The sequence below is a fragment of the Epinephelus moara genome, chromosome 18, assembly GCF_006386435.1.
Source record: "Epinephelus moara isolate mb chromosome 18, YSFRI_EMoa_1.0, whole genome shotgun sequence".
In the NCBI taxonomy this organism is placed as follows: Eukaryota; Metazoa; Chordata; class Actinopteri; order Perciformes; family Serranidae; genus Epinephelus; species Epinephelus moara.
Window position 1 is genome coordinate 40,046,626 of NC_065523.1, and position 19,373 is coordinate 40,065,998.

The 19,373-nt window shown below is 45.0% G+C and overlaps 1 protein-coding gene across 2 annotated transcripts in view; it reads right to left on the reverse strand.

The window, feature by feature from the left end:
• Nucleotides 1-1,579: 1,579 nt before the first annotated feature.
• samd14 (sterile alpha motif domain containing 14) overlaps nucleotides 1,580-19,373 on the reverse strand; it is a 27,462-nt gene continuing 9,668 nt past the window's right edge. For both annotated transcript variants that reach the window (XM_050068916.1, XM_050068917.1), the window contains 9 exons: nucleotides 10,265-10,419; nucleotides 9,961-10,077; nucleotides 9,634-9,820; nucleotides 9,030-9,129; nucleotides 8,528-8,596; nucleotides 8,283-8,439; nucleotides 7,152-7,274; nucleotides 6,802-6,957; nucleotides 1,580-6,597 (listed from right to left, as the gene is read on the reverse strand). In XM_050068916.1, the coding sequence (XP_049924873.1) occupies nucleotides 6,442-6,597; nucleotides 6,802-6,957; nucleotides 7,152-7,274; nucleotides 8,283-8,439; nucleotides 8,528-8,596; nucleotides 9,030-9,129; nucleotides 9,634-9,820; nucleotides 9,961-10,077; nucleotides 10,265-10,419 (1,220 nt within the window). In that variant the 3' untranslated portion in view covers nucleotides 1,580-6,441. The remainder of the gene's footprint in view (nucleotides 6,598-6,801; nucleotides 6,958-7,151; nucleotides 7,275-8,282; nucleotides 8,440-8,527; nucleotides 8,597-9,029; nucleotides 9,130-9,633; nucleotides 9,821-9,960; nucleotides 10,078-10,264; nucleotides 10,420-19,373) is intronic.

A 19,373-nucleotide genomic window follows, 5' to 3' on the forward strand; every position in this document is an offset into this window, starting at 1 on the left:
TTTTTTGGGGAGTTTTTCCTGATCAGCTGTGAGGGTCATAAGGACAGAGGAATGTCGTATGCTGTAAAGCCCTGTGAGGCAAATTGTGATTTGTGATATTGGGCTTTATAAATAAAATTGAATTGAATTGAATTGAATTATTAAAATATCTGGAAAAAAGTTTATATAATGTCCAAAAATATCTTAAAAAGTCTAAAAAATGTTGATAAAATGTCATAAAATATTAAATTGTCCGAATTATATGATTGAAACATCTGAAAATAATCTATAGTTCTGTGGGCACTATACACTGTGGTGTGTGTGTGTGTGTGTGCCAGCCGCTAGGTGTCTCACCTGGCAGCTGTAACTCCGCCTCTATTTACTCGCTCATGGTCAGAGCTGGAGGACACATCACAAAGTTTTCTTCACATTGTTCGTCGCACTTTACCTGCTCTCTGGGGGAGATGGGCGGAGTCATCTGAAACACGCTGTGTCGTTATCATGTCGTATTATTCCACCGACAATAACCCTCTGTCGTCATGGATCGTTCTGACTGATGACAATAATGCTGTGATATTTTCTGTGATCGTACCGTGAACATCTCACATGTCGCTGCCCTTTAACCAACAGATCTGCGCTGGAATCAGCAGGAGGAGAACTCCTTCAGTTAGCTGTTAGCAGCTAGCACCTGGCTGTTAGCAGTTAGCACCTGTTAGCACCTGGCTGTTAGCAGCTAGCACCTGGCTGTTAGCAATTAGCACCTGTTAGCACCTGGCTGTTAGCTGTTAGCACCTGGCTGTTAGCAGTTAGCACCTGGCTGTTAGCAGTTAGTACCTGTTAGCACCTGGCTGTTAGCAGTTAGCACCTGTTAGCACCTGGCTGTTAGCAGTTAGCACCTGTTAGCAGTTAGTACCTGTTAGCACCTGGCTGTTAGCAGTTAGCACCTGTTAGCACCTGGCTGTTAGCAGTTAGCTGTTAGCAGTTAGCTTTTAACTGTTAACTGTTAGCAGTTAGCACTTAGCTGTTAGCAGCTAGTTATTGTTACCTCTCAGCAGCCGGTGGACAAAACCAATAGCTCAAATGTGAAGCGTTCAAGCTCTACTCAGTAAAAATGAGTACTGGGTGAAGGTAAATTCTGACGTTCTCATGATGCGTTCAGTGCAACCTTGTATAATCTTCAATCTTGAACACATCAGCTGTTTAAAGGAGAAATGTGTCGATGTTTTGACAGGAATATAAAACATATTACAGAGGGATCAGCTTGACAAACAAATCCTCCGCACACTGACATAGACTTTACTACACTTTATTTGAGGGAACAACATGTTTCACGTTCAGCGTCATCAGGTATGTCAGTGTGCGGAGGATTGGTTTGTCAAGCTGATGACACACGTTACCTGTGGCTGTGCAAGGAGATTTCATTGATTGCAATATTACAGAGGGAGTTATGACGCATCATTTATAGTAAAAAGGCTTTTTGTTTTTTTAAAAATGTTTTTCATGTGAAAGAAGTTTATGTTAAGAGTTGTTTCGTAAATGTGTTTTACTGAATTCATGCTCACAGAGGTGTGAAGGGTCATGAAGGAATGGATTACTTTATTTTTTATAGTGTAGATCTCTGTGTTTCCCTGGAAACAAAAGAAGAATAAATAACAACAACAAACAAAACAAACAACAACAAAAAAAACATCGGTGTCAGTATCGACCCAGAATTTCTAAATCCGTTCATCTGTCGTTCAGTTAGAAAGTTAATGTGTTCATTTGATTATTTTACAGTCAGATATTATTGTATCGTTTAAACCTATGGACAGGTTCATTATTGATTATTGATTTATCTGATTATTATAACACTTTTTTTTTCCATTGAAGGGTTTTTCCTGATCAGCTGTGAGGACAGAGAGACGTCGTACTGGATATTATTTTATTCTTTATTCTTAGCGAGTCTTTTCTTTGTATTTTGGCCTTTAACATCCAGAACTTTGACTGTTGAGTCGCAGCAAACAACATGTTTTTTGTGTGTGCTCGTACCACCTCCGCCCTGCCTCCATGATCTCTGGTGGTTCTGCTCTGTTTGTCTGTATCTGAAAACTTTCAGGAAACGTTCATGAATCAGATGAAATAAAGACAGAGACAGACGAATCTGACGTCTGAGCGTAAAGGAGCCGTTACCTGTGCTCAGAGGGTCAGAGGTGATGATGGAGGGTTACTGCTGTCCTGCACCTGTAATAAATACCTTGTTCTGTATAGTTCTGTTTCCCTCCACTCTTCTTCCCCACCCTCCAGACTGGTCACTGAACGCAACATGTGCTGATCAGCATCAGTTCGACCGCCTCTGATGTTTCACCTGAACTGAAGAAACTGAAGCAAAGTTTGTGACAGGTTTTTGATTTATTGATCTGATCATTGAACGGCGGAGGTCAGAGGTCAGGAGTCAGAGGTCAGAGGTCACACTGAAACAAACACATCAGATTTGTTAAGTTTCATCTGACAGCAGAAAGAATTCTTTCATTCTTCTTCATGTGGTCAGCAGTCGAAGCGTCAGAACCAGCTCGTCTCTGCTGCAAACAGCCAAAGAAGAAACTTGTTAAAGCAGCTGCAGTGAACTGTGGCGCCCCCCTGTGGACAAAAGCTGTCGTGTCTCTCTGAGCTCCATCATCTTTTTTAAACAGCTGTCTGCAAGACGCACAGTGACAAGGTCATGTGACTGTTTGTGTCACATGACGATGGTGATCCAGGATCAGTTTGAGCTGATTCAGGATCAGTTTGATCTGATTCAGGATCAGTTTGGGTTGATTCAGGATCAGTTTGAGCTGATCCAGGATCAGTTTGATCTGATTCAGGATCAGTTTGGGCTGATTCAGGATCAGTTTGATCTGATTCAGGATCAGTTTGATCTCATTCAAGATCAGTTTGGGTTGATTCAGGATCAGTTTGATCTGATTCAGGATCAGTTTGATCTGATTCAGGATCAGTTTGAGCTGATTCAGGATTAGTTTGATCTGATTCAGGATCAGTTTGATCTGATTCAAGATCAGTTTGATCTGATTCAAGATCAGTTTGGGCGGATTCAGGTTTCATTTGATCTGATTCAGGGTCAGTTTGAGCTGATTCAGGATTATTTTGATCTGATTCAGGATCAGTTTGATCTGATTCAGGATCAGTTTGGGCTGATTCAGGATCAGTTTGATCTAATTCAGGATCAGTTTGATCTGATTCAAGATCAGTTTGGGATGATTTAGGATCAGTTTGATCTGATTCAGGATCAGTTTGATCTGATTCAAGATCAGTTTGGGCTGATTCAAGATCAGTTTGGGCTGATTCAGGATCAGTTTGATCTGATTCAGGATCAGTTTGGGCTGATTCAGGATCAGTTTGATCTGATTTTGGATCAGTTTGGGCTGATTTTGGATCAGTTTGATCTGATTCAGGATCATTTTCATCTGATTCAAGATCAGTTTGGGCTGATTTAGGATCAGTTTGATCCGATTCAGGATCAGTTTGGGCTGATTTAGGATCAGTTTGAGCTGATTCAGGATCAGTTTGATCTGATTCAGGATCAGTTGAAAATTTCCACTCCTCGCTCGCAGACCTGTCACTTTGCGCCGCTCGTCCACTCCGCTTGGTTCTGCGCATTCTTTGCTCCGCTCCATCATAAATTTCATCCCGCTCCACTCGCTCACCACTTCGCTCAAAAAAACTGCGTCTTACTACCCTAACCTGTAATCTTCTATTCACAAATAAAATGGGGTCTGCCCATTGGTCCGACATCCCATTGTTCCGACCATATTAAACCCATTGTTCCGAAGTCCCGTTGTTCCGAAATCATCATGATGCCCTGTGGTTAAGGTCTGGTTAGGTTTAGGCACAAAAACCACTTGGTTAGGGTCAGGAAAAGATCATGGTGTGGGTTAAAATGAAAAAGAAAGTGACAAACACATAAGCTGTGAGCCTGCTTCACCTCAAGCCTTTCCTAGCTGACCCAGAGCTGGTCGCGGCGCACCATCAAGGCAGAAATACGCCCGCCGGGAGCCGTTCAGCACCGCGGAGAGCTCCCCACACAACCCCGACCCCAGAGTTAATAACAGGAGGTTATGGTGTTTCATTCTCTCCTCTCTATGACACTTGTATCTCGACCAGTAGCCTACTTTTGTTGTGTTTGCTGATCCTCTATGGTACACAAATACAGTATAGCCTAGTATAATCACTTATCGGAACAACGGGACGTCGGACTAATGAGAGGTCAGAACAATGCTACAGCACCAATAAAACATGAGCTTGGTAGATTCTCCGGGGAAGCCCTCTCGCCTCTCCCCTCAGTTAGGGACCGTTCTCCAAGGTACCACTGCTTCTCTTCTCAGTTTCTTTTCTGAAGTACACAGTAAACTCCATAGTTTTGAAAGAAAATAGTGTGGGTGTGTGCAGGTGCAAAGATGCATTCTGGGTGGGGCATGAGCGACCGGAGCGAAATTGGAGCGAGAAATAAGGCTTCGCTCCACCTTTTAAAAAAATAGCCGCTCCTCGCTCAACACAAAATCCTCCCGCTCCGCTCACATGCTGTGATCCTGGATCAGTTTGATCTGATCCAGGATCAGTTTGATCTGATCCAGGATCAGTTTGAGCTGATTCTCTTGTCTCTTCAGTTTCTCTTCACTGATCTAGACTCAGTCACAGCCACATGGTCGACTCTGCTGAACTTTGCGTGCTGTAATCTGATTGGTCTGATTGTTCTGATCTGAGATCAGGTGTTAACAGCTGATGGTGCGTTTGTGTCTGTCGGTCAAACTGAGACTGTTTCACTGAAGCTGCTTTAAGAATGTTTCTGCTCCACTTCTCTTTGTCTTACAGAAAACACAAGTTCAGGCCCCGCCTCCTTTTGAAGGGGGCGGGGCCTGAACTTGGCGTGAACACTGCATCTGAGTGAAATTCGTGATGTGTTCAGGTGCTTCTTATGGAAGCAAAGAGAGGCTGTTATGAACTTTATGAGCGACTGTAAAAATATTCAAATAAATAAAAATTTAAATATTTTACTTTGAAAATCATCAGCCTGAATTTCTTTTTTTTTTTTTTTTCGGTTTCAATTTTTTTTTGTTTTTAAGCAGTGATTTGTATTTTTCGGGTCAAACTTTTCTGTCTTGGATCACATGACTGACAGGATGAAACCTGATTGGACGGTCGTCTGATCAGATACTTTAAATGTTGGTGTCTGAATTTAACCAATAAAATGTCACTTTATTTTACTTTAATGTTTTAATCCAAAAATGACTCATTTGAGTTTATGTGTTATTTTAAAATTAGATACTTTAATTTTATATCTGAATCTATGAACTGTAAAAACGGTAAACTCAAAAACATCATGAAATGACCTTTTTTTTTTTTTTTTTTAAATATTTATTTATTGAAATATTTTAGTGATTTAAATTTAAATGTTTAAAAACTAAACATCAGATATTAAGATGAACGTCACGCTGAGGGATCAGCTGGTTATAAAAGTCAAAATATTTTGGCCTCTCTTGGCTTCCGTACTTTGATACTTTTCAGAATTTAACACGCTGTAACTGAATAACAAAGAGCACCTGAACGCACCTTTACACAGTCCCTGCTGAGCAGTGCATTGTGGGAAAGTGAGGACCACAGAGGTGTTTCCTTTAAGCTGTTACGGTGGCCCCCGGAGGACAAAACACACAAAAAGAGAAAAAGCACAAATCTTCTGAAAACATGAATTCATGTGTTCATGTCTCACTCTTTCAGGTTTTTATGATTCTTTAAGTGATAAAAATTCTCACAGATTTAATTTCATTTTTTTTTGTTTTCAGATTTTTAGATTTCGTTTCATTTCTGTTGTGAAAGAAAATAAATCATCAACAAGCACAACGTCTGCTGAGTCCCTCAGAGGCCACCGTAGAGACAGACATTAACAGAGACACAGTCTGAAACATGTCGACGGTCATTTAATCATTTATGACTTTCACACTGTCCGTCCTCCGTCCAGACTCCAGGACTCGTCTCTACAGGCTCAGTGGACACATCGGTCCAGAGACACAAACACAGATTGTCCTCTGTCCTCCCCGTCTCCTGGTTGTCCTTTGTCCTGCACCCTCATTGTCCTCTGTTTTCACTATCTCCTGGTTGTCCTCTGTCCTTTCTGTCTCCTTTCTGTCCTCTGTCCTCTCCTCTCGTTGTCCTCTGTCCTCTGTCCTCTCCTCTCGTTGTCCTCTGTCCTCCCCTCTCGTTATCCTCTGTCCTCCCCGTCTCCTGGCTGTCCTCTGTCCTTTCCTCTCATTGTCCTCTGTCCTCCCCGTCTCCTGGCTGTCCTCTGTCCTTTCCTCTCGTTGTCCTCTGTCCTCNCTCCCCGTCTCCTGGCTGTCCTCTGTCCCCCCCTCTCATTGTCCTCTGTCCTCCCCTCTCATTGTCCTCTGTCCTCCCCTCTCGTTGTCCTCTGTCCTCCCTGTCCCATGGTTGTCCTCAGTTCCTGCGCTGCTCGTTGTCTTTCCGTCGTTGTTTTTCTTTCTGTCTCTCCATCTTGTCCAGAGCTTTTCTTTCCTTCTCGGCTGCAGAGTGAAAATCTTTGATGCGACGCTTCAGAGCGCTGCGATCGGACGAACTGAGCACGCCCAGACCCTGCAGAGGACGAGGACAGACGTCTCACTCTCATGTCACATGAAACAAAACATGTCCTCACTCTCAACTCGTCAAACACAGACAAACTTTTTCTAACGAAGGACAAACTCTGACACACAGAGGACACACTGTCTCCCTGTTTCAGTCTTTTTCATCCAATCAGAGAACAAAGTCAGATGACATCATCATCCTCCTCTTCCTCACCTTCAGCTTGTTGCCGTCCATCTGCAGCAGCTGCTGTCCGTCCACGTCTCTCGCACTGAACTCTGGGACATACTGCTCCATGTTGAGTCCTCGCAGCCACTGACACACCTGCTGGGTCGTCCAGGAGGACACCAGGCAGGACGGCTCCTCGAAGGGCTGAGGAGGAGGAGGAGGAGGAGGAGGAGGAAGAGGAAGAGGAGGAGGAGGAAAAAGAGGAGCATGGTTGGATCACAGTGTGTGAGCAGCTCCTGTTTGAATCAACTCAACTTAAACTTGTTTTTCACTGTGTGTGTGTGTGTGTGTGTGTGTGTGTGTGTGTGTGTGTGTGTGTGTGTGTGTGTGTGTGTTACCTCATCGGAGGACTGGGACAGGGTGTGGTAAGGATGGGAGGATCTGGAGGAGGAGGAGTCAATGGGAGGAGAGGTGGAGGAGGAGGTATGAGGAGGAGAGAACTCCTCACTGAGAGCCGACTCCTGAAGGACAAAGACACAAAGCACAGGTTGGAGCGCAGCTGATTCTTCTTCCTGTTTCAGGTCGTTACTTCCTGTTGCTCCAAATTTATCACACGTCTCATTTAATGAAAGAAAAATAACGCTCCACCAGAAGGCTCTGACATCACAGCTCTGACATCACAGCTCTGACATCACAGCTCTGTTTTAGTGTCTCTTAGCAGAGTAATAATTCTGCTTCCTGTCCAGGTACGACAGGTGAACTGTGGTGCAGCTCTGTCTCTGTTCAAGAACACATCTGATCGTCCGCAGTGATAAATACTGAGCTTTGTGTGAAAATGAGCGAACGCCCAGTTTTCTGTCGTACAGGTCATTGAAAGCATCACACACACACACACACACACACACACACACACACACACACACACACACACTGAGGCCATTAGCACTGATGGAGGTTTAATGGAGCAGTTTCCTCTGAGTGAAGACAGAGTCGTAAACTGAAGACATGAAACACACACACACACACACACTGAGTGTGTATATTGTAACAAAACAAATCAAACGACACACTTCCTCTCTGTCTTCACTCTGGTGTGATGTCATGTGTCAGATCAGCGTGATCAGCGGCAGCGTCCAATCAGAGCGATACAAGGGGCGTGTCCCACCATAAAAGACTTCTGCTGTTGTGTATGCGAGAGCTTTGGGACGGCGTTAAAGATGGCGCACTAGAGGATCGAGGAGAGATGAAACGACCAATAAGGTCTCGATCACACAGGAAGGTGAGGAGCTGATGGCGTGGTTGCCTGGCAACAATATAAAGGTTGCAAATGTTTCTGTGTGATTGAGGCCTCGGAGACTTGAGACGTCCCCCTGGTCTCTACCTTTATATAAAGCCCCGCCCTCACCTGAGCGCTGTGGGGGGGGACACACGCATCCTGAACACAGACAGTAATAAACTTGAGGCCGATGACGACACCAGCCAGACAGTGTGACATCACAGGTAAACCTGGGGGAGGAGCCTGTCTGTACCTGGGAGTGAGACTTTCGGGGTCTCGGGGAGCTCAGCGGGGGGATTTTGGGGGAGGCGGGGGGAGTCCCAGCGGAGGAAAGCGACCCCCGTCCCTCAGTGAACCAGGAGAAGGGGACGAAGGATCCTGAAGAGCGAGACGGACTCTCAGACGTCTCTCTGAGGACAGACGAAGACAAACACACCTGTTAGATCTGTGAATGTGGGACAGACAGGTGGGACGGTCTGTGTGTGACGAAGGACTCACCTGCTGCCAACGGACAGACGGTTGGATTTATCCTTCCTCACCCTGATGTATGAACGTCTGAGGGTCACCCTGAGGGACACAGCATGACATCATCATCATCATCATCACATCAAGCACTGCTTTATAATGACTCTACACGCTGGCGATCACTGCGGCCAGAAGCGTGTTCAGTTTGTCTGTCCCACTCTCATGATCTCAAAAAATGCCTTGAGGGAGTTTCCTCAGCTTTGGCACAAACGTCCACTCGGACTCAACAATGAACTGAATGCAGTTTCTGAAGAACAGCTGACTGTGTGAACCAGTGACGCTGAAGACTTCATGTGCTGCTGACTGAACGAGGCCCCGCCCCCAACGCTGGACTGGTTACCTGCTGCTCACATGTGATTGGTCAATACTACTCGAACTGTAACCAGAAACACTTCTGATACCACACACACACACACACACACACATACCTGTGGATATATTTGTGTGTGTGTGTGTGTCTGTGTGTGTGTCTCACCCAAGGTCCAGGAAGCGTCTCTTGGTTTTCTTGTCAAAGACGACGGTTGGACTGCCGGGGTCAGCTGGACTCGTGTCCCGACTGGAGTCAGAGACCAACACTGACACACACACACACACACACACACACACACACACACACACACACACACACACACACACACAGAGTAATATGGATCAATAATATAATGTACTTTTACATGTATCATCATCATCATCATCATCATCATCAGTGGTTTACAGTTGTGTGTTTACAGGTGTGTGTTTACAGGTGTGTTTACAGGTGTGTGTTTACAGGTGTGTATTCACAGCTGTGTGTTTACAGGTGTGTTTACAGGTGTGTGTTTACAGGTGTGTTTACAGGTGTGTATTTACAGGTGTGTGTTTACAGGTGTGTGTGTTTACAAGTGTGTGTTTACAGGTGTGTATTTACAGGTGTGTGTTTACAGGTGTGTGTGTTTACAGGTGTGTATTTACAGGTGTGTTTACAGGTGTGTATTTACAGGTGTGTATACAGGTGTGTGTTTACAGGTGTGTGTTTACAGGTGTGTATTTACAGGTGTGTGTTTACAGGTGCGTTTACAGGTGTGTGTTGAGGTGTGTACCTTCGCTGTCAGGCCTCCTGCTCCTCCTCATGTAGACCCGTGAGCAGTCGGAGGAGGGGCAGGACCTGGAGGGCGAGCTGCTGGGCGTCACCAGAGCCTCTTGAGACGTGGCATTGGTCAGCTGATGGTACCGCCCCCGCGGAGGAGCGACCAATGACGCTTCTTCATCCTCCGGAGAGCGACGCACCTGAGGAACCAAAGAGAGGTGAGGCACGCTCTTTTTTTTCCCTCTCTTGGTTAGCATTCATTAGCACCCATTAGCATTCATTAGCATCCATATTGACAGGACGGACACCTGTCCCTGTCCTGAGCTCTGACTGGTCTTACCAGTGATGTGTCGAAGGAGAAGGCGGGGCTACGAGCTGACAGCAGCGAATCAGGAGAGGGGGAGGAGCCTCTCATGGCCAGGTGGAGAGGTGAGCGGGCAGAGTGTAATGGACTGTCCTGATAACACACACACACACACACACACATCTATAAAATCAGTTGTATGATGTCACAGTGATGTCATCAGTACATGTTTGGTGTGGGGGCTCTAATAACTACATAAATTAATAATAAAATATAATCAATAAACAGATTATGTATATTAATATTCAGCATCAGTAGATGTACAAGTAGATATTCGTACCTTCCTCTCCAGACTGTCGTCCCCCTCAGTGGAGCTCACGCTGTCACGGTAACGGGACCTGGAGGGGCGGTGGCGGCGTGCTTTGACGGACAGCTGGGCGCGTCCCTTCTGGATGCTGTTATCCAGCAGCTCTGTCTCTGGGACCTCGTTCAGGTCTGAAACACACACACACACACACACACACACACACACACACACACACACGTTTTACTTTTACTGTCCATGTTTACGACTCATGACTCAGCATTTTGTCCTCCACAGCTGAGGCAGCAGAGGATTATGGGAGATGAACTGTGACCCCATGATGACCCCGTGTCGATATGACCTCACACCTCCTGACGTCACTGAGAATCAGAGTTTATTGTGATCGTCTGTACGGAGACAGAACGACAGAGTGACGGAGCAGAGAGCTCAGAGAGGAGTGAACGAAGCCGGAAGATGACATGGTGAATTCTCTGCTGTAGATTTTAATGAGCTCATTTACATGTGTTCATCAGACTGAATCTAAAGAAGGTTTCATGTGTGTGTTTCTACTGACAGTGATTCAAACCAATCAGCTCCATCAGCAGGTAGAAGAGCTCTCTGTCTATGAATCAATGAATCAGTGAACTCATGAACGGGTGAATCTTGTCTTATTTACAGCTGCAGCTTTATTTCTGATGACGCTACAAGTTTTCAGCATAATGAGCTCCTCTTCCTCTTCTTCCTCCTCCCACTCACCCCATCAGAGCACCATCAAATATTTATCATGCTGACCAACACACACACACACACACACACACACACACAGGTCCCTAACCCCAACCTGGACCTTAAAACCAAGTCTTGTTCGGTGAAGTCCAGCCAGAATGTCCTCAGTACACTGACATAAAACTGAAACCTCATAAAGATTACGGTCCCTCTAAAGTCAGTCATTATTATGTTTTTATTAATTTATTGGAGGAACGCCATATGTTTCTAATTAACTCCAGACTGAAATATGTTTTAAATCTAATCTGTATTTTTAGTCGTAGTTTAACAAGAACATCTATGGTGAAACTGGTTTTTGTGTTTTCTATAATCATGTGATAACAAATAAATAAATAAATAGTGTGAATGTAACAATACACATATTGAACCGTTCGCTACACATAACAAACAAACTATCCTGTTCAGCATTGCCAGGTGTACGATAACTATTGTATTTGTATGATAATTTGGCCCTCTGTACGATGTACGATCAGTAATCCCAAAAAAGGCCAAATGTACGATAATTTGACCGTTTCATGAATGTGTGGTTGTAATCAGTATGCCGGAGTTTTTTTGTGAGCCCTGAAGGCATCTGTTCCCATGTGACATGTTTCCAGCCAATCGCACTTTGCTTAGCGTGAGATACGGGTGACGTATGTCTCTGAACAATGAGCACGATTGGCTGAATGGTCAGCTGTACCCACCCCACGAGGCGCTAGGACCCGTCAGGAAGTCGAGCGAGAATGAGATTCAAAACAGAAGAAGAAGAAGAAAAACAGAAGCAAGGAAAATGGAAAAAAAAGTAAACACTAGAGTGACTATATTTAAGCAATATCACATGAGAGTGTGACGGCCTCCTGCCTCTAGGGCCTGCTGTTGTGTTTTGTGTTCCCTCTTTTGTGTTGTCTTCTTTCCTTGCAGGTCGTAGGTGGGGCTTGCCACACCTGGGTGGACCTGGCCAGTCCACAGGTGTATAAGAGCTGGCGCTGCTCCTCACATTGCTCTCTGCTCTTCTCTGCTCTGCTCTGCTCCGCTCCATGACCTACCTGGTGCGGCTGCATCACTGCGCCCGCGATTACTCGGCGCATTATGTTGTGGTTTAGTTAGTTCTGTTAGTATTTGATTATGTTGCCAATTACCTAAGTTAATATTGTTTGTAATAAAATCATTTCGTTTTACTTTCACAACCGTACGTCTCCTCGTCTTTGTCATGGCTTTGAGCCAGGTCATGACAAAATGGGGGCTCGTCCACTTGTTTTGCCTGTGGTAAGTCATCCATTCAGTCGGTTTGTGTATTAGCTCGGAAAGTTGTGAATGAAATGACGTTACCGTGCTTACTATGGAGAGGCTTGGGAATCCGGAAACTGCGAGAGCTTTGTTTGAAATGTTTGGCACGTTGCGCGGAGAGGTATGGTTGTTAAAAATAATCCGTTTGGTAAGTAATATTTGCCGTGGCTGCTTTGTATTTAAATAAAGTTCATTGTTTTGTTTTGTTTTGTTTTGTTTTTGAGCACCCCGATAAGCTTAGCCGGCGGGCAAGCAGGACTTGTCACTTTGTTATTTTTTCTTTTTTATTTTTGTTGGCAAATCCTGAGGAGGGAGCGCTCCGGGCTCGGGGTATTACGATCGGCTGTGTCCATGGTCGAGAGTGGTATGTCGGGTCTGGTGACGTTTCGAGCTCGGCAAGCCATCGAAGACGGCTATTTGAGGCTCAAGTTAGATCTGTGGGTAGGCAGTCAGGGTTTGGGGTGTCTCAAACTTTTCCCATTTGTTAAAGTTTGGGGGGAATTAAAGCAGCTTGATGAGTATTTGGTGTTTGATGCCACTTTGTGCGCGAGGTGTTTGGTAGGTAAATTTGTTAATCTTTGATTTGTAACCGCTGTAATAACAAATGGCTGATATTTCTGACTTCGTTAAAGCTCCCTCTGAGGACTTTTTGAATAAATGCACTAAGGACCAGTTGTTAAAAATTGCAGATCATTTTGAAATTGATATTTCGGACAGGCGGTTAAAGGACACTGTAAAGAGTATTTTGACAGCTAATTTAACTGAGATGGGTGTGTTGGCCGTAGAGCCTGTGTGTCCTCCTGATGCTGGTTTTTCCCCGCCGTTCATTGCAACATCTAATTTCACTTTCGAGCAGCAAAAAGAAGTGTTGAAGTTGCAATTAGAACATGATAAAATGAGACAAGTGGAAATAGAAAAGCAATTAGCTATTGAAAAGTTGCGCTTTCAGACTGAACAGGTAAAGCTCCAGCTTCAGCAGTATAAGCTGGATTTAATGAAAAGCGGTAAGTTAATTGGAGATGGCTCTTTTGAGGTGGATGCGTCTTCGTGTTTTCCGGGGTCTCCTGACTGTTTTGATGTTTTAGGTAATCTTAGGTTGTTACCTAAATTTAGTGAAAAAGACCCGGAGACTTTTTTCTCGTTATTTGAGCGTGTTGCGGAGACGAGAAAGTGGCCTGAGTCCGCTCTTCCTTTAATGTTGCAGTGCGCGCTGACCGGTAGAGCGCAGGAAGCTTATTCAGCTCTGTCCGTGTCAGACAGCCAGAATTACGGCCTTGTGAAATCTGCTGTGTTAAAAGCTTACGAGCTCGTACCCGAAGCTTATCGCCAACGTTTTCGTACGTGGAAAAAGACTGATAACCAAACACATCTCGAGTTCGCTCGGGACTTAACTGGACATTTTACGCGTTGGTATTCCGCATTGGAGGTCAAGACTTTTAATGAGCTGTGTGATCTGATACTGCTGGAGCAGTTTAAAAACTCTGTTCCCGTGAACATTGCGCAGCTTATTAATGATCACAAGGTTAAAACAGTGAGCGAAGCCGCTGCCCTGGCTGATGACTATGTGCTGACGCACAGACGGTCTTTTGGAGAGTTGCGCACTCAAGGTGCCAGTTTTGGTGAGTGTGCAGGTGCCGTGAGTTATGTTCCTTTGGGTAAGTCTGACTTTAGAGAGCACAACACGAGAAAGTCTGATAAAATCTGTAACTACTGTCACAAGAAAGGGCATTTTAAAGCGGACTGTTTTGCACTCAAAGCTAAGACTAAGCAGAGTGGACCTGCGGGGCAGCCGAAAGGTGCCTGTCTCGCTGTGTCCGTGCCAAAAACACTCTCAATACAGGTAGAAAGTGTGAATGAGCATGTTAAAGATGTACCTGCTGAACTTGAATCCTTCTTGCCTTTCGTTTCTGATGGTCACGTTTCTTTGGTGGGGAGTGATTGTAAAGTGCCTGTTAAAATACTGCGGGACACTGCTGCCTTTGACTCATTCATTCAGGCTTCGGTGTTGCCGTTCTCTGAAGAGAGTCACACAGGGTGTTTTGTGCCGGTTTTGGGAATGGGGATGAAGGTTTTGCAAGTTCCTTTGCACAAGATGATGTTGTATTCTGATCTTTTTCAGGGGGAGATAACAGTTGGGGTGCGTCCTGCGTTGCCAATTGCGGGCATCACTCTGATTTTGGGTAATGGTGTGGCAGGTGGACGTGTCTGGGCTGACGCTCCACCTCCGCCGTCCCCTGTAGTCTCTTCTGTTCCGCTGGTGAGAAAACAGCCCGATGAGTATCAGGCCAGCTTTCCTGAAGTTTTCACTGCGTGTGCGGTGACGCGTTCAATGACACGTGACACTCCTGATTCAGTCTCTGAACCTGTAAAAAGTAAAGGTGAGGTGTCAGATTCGTTGTATTTTTATCTGTCTGACGTCCCTCTCTCAGCTTCGCAGGAAGAGCTGAAATTGGAGCAGCGGGCGGATCCTTCTCTGGAGGGTTTGTTTGACATGGTATTACCTGAAGATGAGGTAAAAAATAATTCTCATGGTTATTTTTTGCTGAATGAGCTTCTGGTGAGAAAGTGGGTGCCTCACGGAGATGACTTCGTTGGAGACCCCATTATCCAAATTGTTGTGCCTGTTAAATTCCGTGAGTCTGTGTTGAAACTTGCTCATGATGAATCTGGACACTGGGGGGTGAAAAAGACTTATAACCGGGTCCTCAGGCACTTCTTTTGGCCTCGATTAAAGAGGGATGTAGCATCTCATCTTAAAACGTGTCACACCTGTCAGCTTATAGGTAAACCGAACCAGAGCGTTAAGCCCGCTCCTTTGCTCCCGATTCCTGCCGTAAATCAGCCGTTTGAGCACCTTATTATTGATTGTGTCGGACCGCTTCCTCGCTCTCGTTCAGGTGCTGTGTATTTGTTAACGGTTATGTGTCAAAGCACTCGTTTTCCTGCGGCGTATCCATTACGCACGATTACTGCGCGCTCTGTTGTGCGCGCACTGTCTCAGTTTATTTCTATTTTCGGTATTCCAAAGGTAATCCAGTCTGACCAAGGCTCAAATTTTACCTCCAAACTCTTCTCTCAAGTGCTGAAACAGCTTCACATTAAGCATAACAAAGCATCTGCGTACCATGCCCAAAGTCAGGGAGCTTTGGAACGTTTCCACCAGTCCTTAAAATCATTGTTGCGTTCCTATTGTGTGCAGATGGACAGAGATTGGGAGGAGGGGTTACCCTGGTTAATGCTGGCAGCTCGAGATGTGACACAGGAGAGCACTGGTTTCAGCCCAAATGATTTGGTGTTCGGCCACACTGTGCGCGGTCCTCTAAATGTTCTGAGTGATCAGTGGAAGGATGCCGAGCCACCTAAAAATCTTATTGATTATGTGAATGGTTTCCGCCATAGACTGTTTACTGCCGGAGAATTGGCAAAGAAAAACTTGACACTTGCTCAGACTAAGATGAAAAAACTGTATGACCGGCGTGCTGAACGCCGTGTGTTTAGTGTGGGGGACCAAGTCTTAGCGTTGTTACCTATTGTGACTTCTCCTTTTCAGGCTAAGTATTCTGGTCCATATGAAGTGACAAAAGTAATCTCTGAACACAACTACATGATTTCTACTCCAGAGCGCAGAAAGAAAATGCAGCTGTGTCATGTCAACTTGTTAAAACCTTATTATGGTCGTGTTTCAGATGACGCCGACAGTGAGAGTGCCTCAGGACTTTCGCACTCTGCTTGTTCGGTGGGGAGAGTTTCCACAGTTTATTCTCCACAGTCAGTGTCCACTGAGGTAGAGGATAGTTTACCTTGTGTTGATCCCGCCGTTCTTCAAGGTCGCCTTAAAAACTCGGAGTGCCTGAGTAACCTGCAGGCCCTCTTAGGTCACTTAACCGAGTCCAAACAGGCAGATTTATGTAATGTCATTAAATCTTTTCCTTGTTTGTTCGGCGACACTCCCACGCAGACAAACTTAATAGAGCATGATATTGATGTTGGAGATGCCCAGCCAATCAGGCAGAGATTTTACCGGGTGAACCCTGGAAAACGTAAATATCTGGATGCTGAAATAAAATACATGCTTGATAATGGCATTGCTGAACCTTCTTCTTCCAGTTGGGCTTCCCCTTGTCTTTTAGTGCCTAAGTCTGATAACACTCCCAGATTTTGTACCGACTTTCGTAAGCTAAATGCTGTAACGAAACCTGACTCTTTTCCGCTTCCTCGCATGGAGGATTGTGTCGACCAAGTGGGCCACGCCAAATATGTCAGCAAGTTTGACCTCCTAAAAGGTTATTGGCAGGTCCCTTTGTCTGAGCGTGCGCGTGAGTTATCCGCGTTTATTACGCCGACTGGTTTGTATTCTTACAATGTCATGCCTTTCGGGTTGCGTAATGCCCCTGCCACATTTCAGAGGCTCATGACAAAAGTTCTGGGGGACTTGGAGGGGTGTACCGTCTATTTAGACGATGTGGTTGTCTTTTCTGACACCTGGGTTTCTCATGTTGAGCACATGCGTGCGTTGTTCGCCCGTCTGGCTGAGGCGCGTCTGACCGTTAACCTCGCAAAGTGTGAGTTCGCCAAAGCAACGGTGACGTACCTCGGTCGGGTGGTGGGGCAGGGTATTGTCCGTCCCGTTGACGAGAAAGTTAAAGCAGTTGCGTGTTTTCCTGTTCCTACAACCAAAAAAGAGCTCATGCGTTTCTTAGGTCTTGTTGGTTATTACAGGAGCTTTTGCAGAAATTTCTCTGATGTAGTCGCGCCATTAACGGATTTGCTTAAGGCAAGCGCGACTTTTGTATGGTCTCCTGTTTGCCAGCAGGCATTTGGAAAAGTTAAATCCTTGTTGTGTAATGCACCTGTTCTCTCTGCTCCCAGGTTCGATCGTCCCTTTGCGCTCCAAGTTGATGCCAGTCACGTGGGGGTGGGGGCGGTACTGTCGCAGAGTGATGAGTTTGGTATCGAAAAACCAGTGAGCTTCTTTTCTAAAAAGTTTAACTCATACCAACTCAACTATTCTACCATTGAGAAAGAAGCATTGGCATTAGTGTGGGCACTTAAGCATTTTGATGTGTATCTTGGATCTGGTGTCGTACCTGTAGTGGTCTTCACTGATCATAACCCTCTTGTTTTTTTGAACTCGTTACAGTGTCCCAATCAAAGATTAGTGAGATGGTCACTATTTCTTCAGTCTCACTGGCTTGATATTCGACACATAAAAGGGTCTGACAATGTGGTGGCAGACGCATTGTCCAGAGCGCCTGTAGAGTAAATATAGCCAAGTGTTTTTCCTATGTTGTTGTTGTTTCCTTGTCCCACTTGTTTTTCTCCCCTTACCCCTCTTAAATTGCTCCCAGGTACCAGGTTGCTGAGGTGGGCGGGGGGGTGATGCAGGTGAAGGAAGGAGTCTTAATAATAAGCATAGGTAGGTTTTTGTACATATTGGGAAAAGTGACTTGTTGGGTAAGTTTGTAATAGTTTAGTGTAATGATAAAGATGAAGTAAAAGAAAAATAGATGCATTTGTTTTGGTTAAATTGAAAAATTTATATTTTTAATTTCAGTTAGCGCTGAGTTGTCTGAGGTTCCGGGATAGGAACCCGGTTTTTAGGGAGGGGGGTGTGACGGCCTCCTGCCTCTAGGGCCTGCTGTTGTGTTTTGTGTTCCCTCTTTTGTGTTGTCTTCTTTCCTTGCAGGTCGTAGGTGGGGCTTGCCACACCTGGGTGGACCTGGCCAGTCCACAGGTGTATAAGAGCTGGCGCTGCTCCTCACATTGCTCTCTGCTCTTCTCTGCTCTGCTCTGCTCCGCTCCATGACCTACCTGGTGCGGCTGCATCACTGCGCCCGCGATTACTCGGCGCATTATGTTGTGGTTTAGTTAGTTCTGTTAGTATTTGATTATGTTGCCAATTACCTAAGTTAATATTGTTTGTAATAAAATCATTTCGTTTTACTTTCACAACCGTACGTCTCCTTGTCTTTGTCATGGCTTTGAGCCAGGTCATGACAAGAGGGAGTGATGTTGTACTGTATATCGTCACAGCTGTGATTCGGTCATAGAAGACAATCACAGCTGTGACGATATACAGTACAACGTCACGACCTCCAGTGTGATATTGCTTTTATACAACAGTTCAACAACAGCTTAAACAGCAATGCTGAGTAAGGAAATGTTAACAAAAGGTGATGAAATAAATTATTTAAGTATGTTATGTAGCTCCGCGAAAAAAACAGTTCCCCCGGTCTGTTGCCAGGCAACGCAGCACACACGCCAGAAACTCACAAGCTACTTTGTATTTACATTGATCTGCAGCTGTGTAACTTCATCCAGTTCAAACCTGGATGTTGGCACGGCCGGATTCATCTTCCTCTCTCCCTCATCCTCATCAGCACCTCATCAGATGATCATTGATAATTCCTGACCGTGTTCGCTTAATTTTTGCTCCTCTCCAGTTTGTCGAGGTCGGCTGATGTTACACAAACACACCTGGAGGTCTGCACAGAAGAGTCCTGGCTTTCCTTTTCCTCGTCCTCTCCTGATGACCCCTCACAATTTAATTCAAATGTAATTTTGGGGAAAATATCCATCTTCTTGGTGTAACGCTATAGTGTCAGTTTGTGTCACTGTAGCGAGTGTGACAGCTGGTTAATTAACGGTTGTATTTACAGTATATTTATAAAACCTGTGAGCGGAGTGATTTTACTGTTACAAGTCCCAGTGATGTTATATTCTATATCAGCACTCATAGAATGCCTCTCGTCCAATCAGAATACTCGGTCGGAACTAACTGTTGTATAATTGCCTTTATTACACCGCTCTATTAAATGCTGTATTCTGATTGGTCAGTCGCGGCTTTCAGCGGTCTGATATGACTGTGTAATGACCGTTGCTAATAGCAACGGTCATTACACAGTTGCTATGTAGCCCAGCATTGCTAGGGACGCTGCCCTGCAACACTGCAGCTGTCAAACAACTTCCGAGGGAAAAAACAAACAGAAGTGGCTGATTTTAACATTTCTTTTAACTTATTTGGAGAGTAGCTACAAGGATTTTGAGGAATGGGATGCCGCTGAAGAAAAAGAAATGGAGAAGGAAAGAAAAA